At 29.3% G+C, this 10,678-nt stretch overlaps 1 protein-coding gene across 1 annotated transcript; it reads right to left on the reverse strand.

Annotated features, from left to right (window-relative positions):
• Positions 1-330: 330 nt before the first annotated feature.
• On the reverse strand, positions 331-4,212 carry LOC107027249 (indole-3-pyruvate monooxygenase YUCCA6). Its single transcript, XM_015228431.2, has 4 exons — positions 3,071-4,212; positions 1,778-2,026; positions 1,352-1,477; positions 331-885 (listed from the first exon to the last, which is right to left on the reverse strand). Exons 1-4 carry the CDS (start codon positions 3,761-3,763, stop codon positions 718-720), a joined length of 1,236 nt encoding a protein of 411 aa, XP_015083917.1. The 5' UTR covers positions 3,764-4,212; the 3' UTR covers positions 331-717.
• Between the last annotated feature and the right edge of the window lie 6,466 nt (positions 4,213-10,678).

Raw genomic sequence — 10,678 nt, forward strand, 5'->3', positions numbered from 1 at the left:
TTTCATTAATTTGAAGTTGTTATTTTGTAGAAGCAGATGAATGAATTAATTAAGTGGTCCTAAATACTAGTTGGAGTATTTAAATTAATGAGATATCAACACAGCAGGAAATGGCAGAAATTCATAAAGATAGTGCACAGGTCGCTCTGATCATTGGGAATTTTGGTACGTAAATTTCGTTATCATATTTAATTATATACTCACTAGACATGCAAATACCATAATTAAATCCTACTTGGAAAATCACAAACCTCACAATTCTACCAATGATAAAAATCAAAATTATATTTTCTCTTTTTTAAAAAAAAAAATCATCTTCTTTTTCTTGTGTTGTCATAATAAACCCCAAAAAAGAAAAAAAAACATATATGAATATTAGTAAATTAATACTCATATAACCAAACTCATTAAAACAAAAACAAAAAAAAAGCCTAAATCTCCTTCTTTTTTTTCCTCCCCTAACAATGTCATAATACCTAATAATAATAATAAAAATAAGAGAAAATTGGCAACAACAAAAAAAATGTACAAGGTGTGTATACACTACTAGCTAGATTTTGATGATGATAAATCCCCACAAAAATCTTGATCTTCTTTTTTCTTTTTTGTTTCTTCATTTGTAGGATCAAAAAAAAAAACTTTTTTTTTTGGTACCAACACTTTTAATTTTTTTTTTTTTGGTGTGTGTGGGGAGATTTTGTTAATCAAAAATATTTTTCATTGAAAATATTGATGAATGTGTTCAGCAATTTTCTTTGCATCTATTGAAGCACCAAGCAAGCCACGTTTGGTGAACCCCACTGCATAAAGTCCACACTCTCCTTTCCACCCATTGGGAAATGGCCTTTTTGGTAGACCATCTTTCTCTGAAAACATCTCTTTTTCCTGCAAACCAAACAAAACCTAATATTAAACTTACATACTTTTTTTTCATTTTTATCAATCATATCCTTTGGAAACAAGTAACTAAGTTAGCGTTCGACCGTAGATTTCGAATCAGACTGTTTGGTCATAGATTTTACATCAGATTTTGAAAATTTATCTACAAAATTCGACTTATATTATACATAGTTCCTTTTTCTATTTTCTCAATCAAATTCATTGAACACATCCTTAGGAAACAAGTAACTGAGTTCGTGTTTGGCCATAGATTCTGAATTAGATTTTGAAACTCTGTCTCCAAATATCTGTTTGATCATAAATATTGAAATTCTGTACTCAAATTCGACTCATAAAACATGAGTGTCCAAATATAACTTTAAGTTTTTTTTCAAAAACGTAAGTTTTTAAAGTTCAACTTCAGAATCTACGTTCAGATGGGAACTTAGTAAAGGTAAAAAAGAGTGAGTACCTTTAGCCACGAGGGCACATTGCTTTTGTAACCAGTTGCCAAGATTATTGCATCATACTCTTCTGTTTGTCCATTTACAAATTCCACCGTGTGATGCTTTAATAATCTCTTAATTCCAGGACATACCTATACACATAATATAACAACTAAAAATTACTCATTTATATCACAACAAAACTTTATGCCTCAAAAAAAATAAATTTAATACTACAACCTAGGGGTTTTCCACTTTGAAATTATGCTAGTAGAATGAAGAAAAATAAAATGTTGGGACAAATTAAGCTTGAAGAGATTTTGTCACACTGTTTATAGAATATTTGCAATGATTGAGTCTGAGGAAAGGGATCCCAACAAACATTAAAAAAGCTATAGGTAAAAAAAAAGTGATTTGATACATAGTCATCAATTATATTTTTTGTAACGCACCTTAATGTCACCGCTTTTAATTTTAGCAAGCGTTCCAACGTCAAGCACAGGGGTCTTCCCGGACAAGTTTTTTAGCTCGAGAGGTCCGATCTCAGGTCGATCTAACCCGAGTCGGGACGTGTCACCGAGCAATAACCTTGAAGTAATTAATAAAAATCGATCGACAAGTCGCATAGGTAACCACTTTAGTAACCACATGGATAGCCCAAAAGTTGATTTTCCAAGCATCTCTCTTGGTAAGACATGTACCTAAGAAAAAAAATTAAAAGTCAAAATTAATTTGTTATAATAAAGTTTTTAATGAATAAAATTGATGAGAAATTCAAGTTGCTAATTGCTTAGTGCCCATTGCCATTCTGGATGAATGGCCAATATTCTGGACTTTTCACTTTTAGGTTGCTAAAAAAAAACTTATTGGAATCAATTATTATTAATTATTAATGATTAATGAAAACAAAAATTGTCCATGCTTCCACCAAAAATATTGCGCATGCTTGACAATTCCAAGAAAGTGAAAAATACACAACAAAATCTTTTAATTAGTTAAATTAAAAACTTTACAAATCAATTTTGTTGGAACTTGAAGTCACTTCCAACTTTTTAACTTTGAGCACATGAGAATTGTCTTCTTTTTTTAATTTAAAAAAAAAATTAGATGACAAATATAAACAAATTGACGAATCTTAGTAATTCGTTTGATTGATTATCTGAGTATTTGGGTTTAATTTCCTCACATTGTAATTCCCTTTCCTTACCCAAAAATAAAAAACTAGGGTTTCTCATTGTTTCCACGTAAATAGGAAATTTTTCAGGAAACACAAAGATTAATAAAACTACTTAAAACATATAGAAATTACCCCTAGACCTTTTTCCATATGTCTCTCTAAATTTGTTAAAGATTTAAAAAAAAAAATTGAAAAACCACAAAGTTTACCTTTTCTTCTCAAATGAAATTGACATAAAGTTAAGAAATGAAATGCCATGTTTCCCTTTATTTTGTTTAGACAAAAAAACATACAAACAAAAGTTTGTAATCAATTTGCTTTAAAAATGTCCCAAGAAAATTAAACCCCAAAAAAAAAGTTTTTTAAAAAGTATATTCTTTTGGTTATTAAACCATAGATTAAATAGTAAATAAAAATCTATGTTTACTCAGACTCTTTAAAAATGCCAACAGGAGCTTCATGTCAGATTCATCAAAAGTGAAGAGAAGAATTCGAGACGGATACAGCAAGACATCAAAAGCGAAGAGTCGGTGAAACTAAGAGAGAGATTTATGAGTTGTGTTCTTACAGTATCTCTAACCACAAGTGAAGGAGTTGCATGATGATTACACAGATCCAAACACACCTCCATCCCTGAATTTCCACATCCAACAACCAACACTTTTTTCCTTTTAAAAATTTCACCACTTTTATACAAACTTGTATGCATTATACTCCCATCAAATTCCTCCATTCCTTCAATATCAGGCACCACTGCCTCCGCATTCTCTCCAGTTGCCACAATCAACCAACGCGTAACAAACTCAGTACTACTAGCAGTAGTTGTAGTATCCGTCCTGATTCTCCATAGTCCAAGACTCCGGTCGTAACAAGCGGATACTACGGTTTGATTGAATAGAGGACGGATATTAAACGTGATGGCATACAACTCCAAATATTTAATAAACTGTTGTTTTGTAGGATAAGTAGGGAAATCATGAGGGAATGGCATAAGTGGGAGTTCACAGAATTGTTTAGGCAAATGAAGACTAAGACGATCATAGGTCTTAAGTTGCCATAAAGAAGCTATACAATTAGATCTCTCTAATACTAAACTTTGAACACCTTTTGATGTTAAACATGCTGCTGCTGCTAATCCTGATGGTCCTGCTCCAACAATTACTGGTCCATTAACAAACACACACTTGTTCATTATTTTGTTGTGATTGAAATAAGGATCATGAGATGTTTTGCCTTGTAATTCTTTCAAACAATAATCCATCAAAGATGAGGAGAGGAGTATATCTATATATATGTAGATAGATTTTGAATGAGTAAGTATTGTATCCCCTTTTATCTATTTGAAGAATAGTGGGAGATAAGGTAAAGAGCTAAAATTGAGGAAACTCATTGGTCAAGGGAGTTTGAGAGCTAAAAACACTTAGCTTGAAAAAAAGACTAAGTCACAAAGTATTATCCAGAACAAATAGGAGTTTGATAAGCCCCTAAAGAAGTGGAGCTAATTAAGAGATATACTTCTTAATTATCCACTTTTTTTTTTCTTTTTCAAGATTCAAATCTATAATTTATAACAATAATAATATTGTGGAATTTGGTATGTAGATGTGTCTACACATTCCTTTTGTTCATTAGAAAGAAGAAGGAAGGGAGAAGATGATCAATAAATGAATTGAATTCAAGAGAATTCACTCTATATATATCGGACACAATGGAAGTATTAATGGAAGTGGGACACATAGATATATATAGTGTATGTGTGTGTATCATTATATACTTGGTGTGTGTGGAGATTAATAACAATATTATATAACTCTTTTTTTTTTAAAAATTATTTTGATATCTGTATTGAGATCACAATTAGTTCAGACATACGTCGCATAACGTTTGTTCTTTTTAAACCTAAAACTTAGATTTGAGACTCTAGCTAAAAATAAAAAAATTCTTATTTATTTGATTAACGTTTATTAAAGCGGTAAACATTCAAAACTCTAGCTAAAAGAATCACAATTAATTCTTGATGGTGATCTATTTTGAATTTGGCTAAGCAAGAGATGAAAAAGAATAATAAAAAGTTTTGTCCAATATTACACACGTCACTATATGTGTCATACTAGAGAGATATGAGGGCTTATTGGGTGTTTCATTTATACTTAAATCCTTGAGGGAGTTGGTCTCTTTTGCATAAAATCTTAAAAATAATCTTGATTTTTGAATGAGTTAAAAAGTTATTGGGTTCTCTATTTTTGTTTATTTAATTAATACAAAATATATATTTATTAGGAGTTAAATTTTTTTATTATATTTTTAATAATAAAATAATGTTAGTTTGGTAAGATTTTTGAATTGTTAGAAGAGGTGGTTATGGTTGGCATTGGGTTGGACTGTGCCTCATTGGGCCGGGTGGAACTAAAGAAGTAGACTCCACTTAAAAGTTAAAAACCAATATTACTAAAATATACCCTAGACCTAAAGCCACTATATATATATATCTATATGTCTAATGGAAATATATATTGGTTAAAAAGAAAATGGAATACTCCTAACTTTCTTTATTATATTTGTTTTTTAAAAAAAAATTGAAATAATGATTTGATACATCCATATGAATTGAATTAGTCTTTCTAATGGATATACATGTCTAAAATTAAAACAACCCTCCTAATTTTTCTCAATTATGAATCACATCAAGATTGAAATACAGTTACTAAATTTTCAAATTTCATGGAACTTTAGTTAAAACACAATTTAGTTGGTCTAGATATCAAGATCATGTATAAAAGATTAAAAAAAAAACTTTTTATGTATCTAAGGGTGTTGTTTATTGGTCAATGAAGTAGTTAAAAGTCATGAGGTATTAGATTTAAATTTCAGTGGAGACAAAAAAATGTATATTCTTCTCATATGTCCTAATCCTAGTGGATATAGTTATTTGGTACATATTGGTGATAAGAGGTTACTTCTTAATTAGTGGACTGAATTACCTGATACATGTTGTTGATGGGAGATGGCAGGTATTTTGTTGAAGTGTGCGAAAGCTGATCCAGACAACTTTCAAAATACCATTTTACATTCTTAATATCAAATACTTTTCTTATTGACTTCAATCAAATACCATTATCCAAGTATTCCTACGTAATTACGGATGATTCAATATTATAAGGTTTCTATAACTAAAATTCACAACTTGCTACGAATTTTGAGTTTCACATGATAAAGTGGCATGAAGTTACATTTGATGAGATATTGGAGATTATTATATGGTGGGTCATATATATTTGTCCCAAGATTGGACAAGAGTAGCACTACTCAACTTTGGAGGTGAAGTGAAGTTTTTGATTTTGTAAAAGTGATTTTTTACTAATTATACTATATAGTAGTAAAAATATGAAACTAATTATGGGGTGACAAAATATAATGACAAATGTGACGTACTATTTTGTGTTTTAAGGATTTGACAATATTGGTGTGACACTTGCAAAGTCTAGCCACACAATAATCTTGTTAATCTGCCCAAGAGACAGAGAAGAAAAAAATAGTTGCACATTTAATTAATTAATGAGTTTATGTTAGGTGTGGGGTGCGTTGACATCGAAAGTCGATGAAATTAGTGAATACTCTAAAAAAGAGAAAAATTAAATGGATTTGAGATATATATAAGATATACAAATTATAAATTTATGATATTATATATAAAAATAGAAATTAGATGGAAAGTATTATTGAATCAAGAGAGATAATTTGGATAGGTTCATTGCATTACATGTTATTTTGGGAAGAGAAACAATCAATATTATTAGTGCTTATACGCCATAAATAGAATTTTAGATGCAAAAGTTAAAATTATTTTTTGGTTCCACGAAATCAACAATTTTATATTGATGATGTAGATAAAGATAGTGATGATTTTGAACACGTACATAAAGGCCTTTTAGCTTATGATTGAAGTAGTAGTTTCCAACCAAGAGGTGATAGGTCATTTTAAGTGCTTGAAAGGCTCGATGACGATGCCTATAAAAAATTGAAGAAATTTGATGATAAGCTATGCGAAATGATAAAATCAAGAATTAGTCTAATGATATGGTCCAAAAACAAAGTCTCTCAAAAAGAGATGTTAGCCTTCGTATGTTAAAGCGCATGTATATATGATTAAGTGTTATTTGAATGTAATGATCTTAAAATATTAGACATAATTGGTTAATTTTTTGTCATCACTAAGTGGAAGACATTTTTATTTTATTTTCTAGATTTTCTTTTGTATAAACTTCACAAAATCATTTATTGTTTAGTAGTACAAGTGATATGATATATAAGCTCACAATTCAAAGGCAAGGTGAAATCTTACAAATTCTTTTTTTTGTAAGATATCATATAGAGAATATGATTTTGATCATTTTAATAATCCTCATATCTATAACGGGATCCTCATGCTCCAAATTAAGGAGTATAAATATGATATTTATGATAAATATACTACTTATTAAAATTGTATTTTTAATTAGACAAGAGAATATATTTTAGTCTTGTTATAATAGAACTAGCTTAAAGACGAGTTGACTATCTTTGGTGGCAATCTTCCTCAATAACACAGATCGTTCTGTTATTGAATAGAAAGTTGATGACATAACACAGATCGTTCTGTTATTGAATAGTATAGTATAAGTGTGTCTCTGAAATTTCGGACATAAATTAGCTCCGTTCGATTTTATTTAACATATACATATAAGTTGCTTAGCATGAACATGTTGAGAAAAAACAAAAGCAAACATTATAAGAAAAGAATTTTTTTACATTTATATTTTCTATTAAAAAAAATGCACAACACGATAGTCATGAAAAGTTTTTAATCACTTTAGAAGTGATGACACATGATAAGCATGTCTAACATAAATTCTTATCAACTAGACTAATATTTTTTCTTATATCAAATACCTAGTTAAAGTAAAAAATTAGTAGATTAATAGTAATTAAAAGAGAAATTGATACCAAGTTGCAAATCTAATAATTGGTAACATCATCAACAAGTTAGTTGAAAGTGATGTTTATATTAGGCATTCCATATCCATAGCTAAAGTCATAGACATTAAATTGTGGTTAGTTATTATTAACTACCATCATAGTTTAGATTTTGATTTCCTCACTTGTGGCTGTGGATGATGAAACACCCTGCCTCTTTGAATGTCAATGCCTTTAGATTACAAAATATGTATATATAATTAGTGTATATTTTATATAAATTATATTGTTACTATACATATAATATTATATGTATAATATATGTACTATACATATTGAAAACTAGATTTTCGACCCGAATCTAATTTTTGACCCCACCCCAAAAATTAACTCCAAATCCCAACTTGGGACTAGATGCCAAATCCCAAGCCAGGGTCGGGATTGAGAGTTGTGTCCAAGGTTGGATTTTGAAGTTCGAGTCGAGGTCAGGTAGTGAATTTAAAAGATAGTTTTTGGAAAAATGTTTTTTTTTACTTTATGTACGAAAAATTATTTTCCTTAATTAAATTTCAGGAAATAAGTCCATTAAGAAAACAATTAAGCCAGACAAAAAGGTGAAAATTGAAAATATTTTCAAAGATGTTTTTTGCATAACAAATACATCTAGTTGAAACTTTGAAATGTGTGTTTTTGAAGCTTGTTAAGAAAATTGTGTTTGGACATGTATTTTATTAAAATTAACATTTTTGAATGGAAGTGAAATTCACCCAAACTTGAGATTTTTCTATAAACACTTAATATTTTCAATTGTTTTTAACCAAAAAAAAAAGAACTCCCAAAATCTATTATGAAACGGGAGCTAAATCTAGAATTTATTGATATGGATTGGATAGATTAAAAGAAGAAAGCATGAGTTTTGTGACGTATTATAGATTAATGATCACTTTCTCCATCTTAATTGATGTGATTTAATCTGTATTGGTACGAAATTTAATTAAAAAAATATGAAGAATTTTATAAATATGTCATATTATAATATTGGAGAAAAATTTTGTAGCTATAACATTTACAAACATACTAAATCTTCAAACATGTCATATATTTGTATAACTATAAAATATTTTCAATAAATACAAAATAGAATATGAAAAGTTAACTAGTTTCATATATATATATAAATATTTTCTTAAGCTGACTAATAAAACATAATTGTATCGCACAAACTGAAACGGAGAGAACACAAAATTGATTGGACACCACCATTAAGATATTGTGCTCCCATCCACTTAGAGGAAAGTGACCTTCATGAAGCTTGTCATCACTCTAATAATATTGTTAAAATTGTATTGATCTCTTTTTGCCAATTAAGGCCTCTGATGAACTCCATGGGGCAAATTTTAAAAGTCTATGCATGTACCATATGTCATTCATTACACACTTTATTTTGTACTAACACAAATTTTGTCCAATCCAAAACATTGAAAGTACTTGGTACTATTTCTCCCTATTGTCTTGCATTGTCAAGAAGCAATTTCAATGCCATAATACATATATAAAATTCAGTAAGTTTTTTTGGTTCAACTATAAATTCTCTCTATTGGTGAATGGATCTTTTTTTTTTTTCATTGACAAAAGATCCTATAGACCAATGAGCAATTGCTATCTGCTGAGGCTTATATTGGCTCACCTATAGGCTTTGTACTTGGCCATGCATGTTTACAAGAGCCACAGTGTAAAGCATGATACATATATTATATGGTATTTCTTTATAATAATTGCATTATTTAGACCAAATTTTCTAAACTTAACTAGGCTACCCTAGGCAATATATATATATATAGTTATTGTCAATGTCATGTCATTTTGTTGTTCTATTTCAAATTTAGAGAAGGGGGTCAAGTTGGAATCGAACGCTAACCAATGAGGAGGAAAGTTTAAATAGTCAATCAGCTAAACGATATTAAATTTTGAATCAAATTTTCTTCGATTCATGTAAAATAGGACACTATATAACAAGAACTTGTTACGTTTTCGAGAGATTAGCCGTTTGTGTTTGGTTAATATACTTCCAATTCAAAGAAATATTGGGTGATCATCATCATGTAAGTTGAAAAGTAGAAACATTTCAAAAGGTTTTTACAAAGAGATGTCTTATTCAAACAACATATGTTACTTTTCAAAATGTTTTGTATTCAACCAATTAAGTTAATTTTCAGACAATTGAACTTGTAATTATGTTCACGTGTTTTCAATCATTTTATTCATGTTAGTTTATCTTTAGTCTTTTTCTTGAAATATTCAAACTAAGATAAGTAAAACCACAACTTTGAAAATCTTAAACCTATACTGAGTCAATTGTAAGAGAAAATGACTAAGCCACCACAAATAAGACAATGTTATATAATTCAATAATAAGCAAATGTTTCTTCATGTGGGTCCTTTAAAAGAGTTCATTTACTAGATGTGCATTACCAATAGTGGATATGTATTCTTCTGTTATTTTCTACTCGAACTATATATACTTATAACATATCAGTGTTATACTAAAAATTTAAATCGAACTACGAAAAAACTATATATCATGTCTGAATACATATATTTCGCTATCAGATACGCGTCAAAAACGAATTCATGTTAAGTCAATGAGCATCACATATATTAGTAGGTAGGACCACTTTATATAGAAATGAGAAGATGAGGCTAAAGCTAAATATTACCATATTTGGAACTAGTGTAGAGAATCATATTTAAATGTAGTTATCAGTTTGTTCCTTGTTCCTCTCAATTTGGAACCCTAATCTAGTCTATAAAGTTTATAACCTATGGTCTATGGCTATAAACCTAGAAAATAAAGTTTTTTTTTTTTTTTTTGTGAACAAGAAGAAAGATGAAGGCATATAAAAGTTTTAATTAATTTCATTTTTAGGTCCACCAATTTATGTCAATCCACTATTGTCCATTGCTGAGTTAGGCCCAAATTGGGCCCATGAGCTACTCTCAATGGCCCTACCTCACAATTATATTGATAACTACTCTTGGGCCCACTTGATAAGAGTGGAAAAGGAGAATTTTTCGTATATAGCTATAGTTTGTGTATTTACAAAATTTAGTAATAGTTTTTATTCACGCGCACAAGTGAAATATACTATATCCATGTCACTATACGACATTCGTATCGTTACCAGAAATCACATCTCTTTAGTCAAAATTTACTTGTATATCA

The sequence above is a fragment of the Solanum pennellii genome, chromosome 8, assembly GCF_001406875.1.
Source record: "Solanum pennellii chromosome 8, SPENNV200".
Lineage (NCBI taxonomy): Eukaryota > Viridiplantae > Streptophyta > Magnoliopsida > Solanales > Solanaceae > Solanum > Solanum pennellii.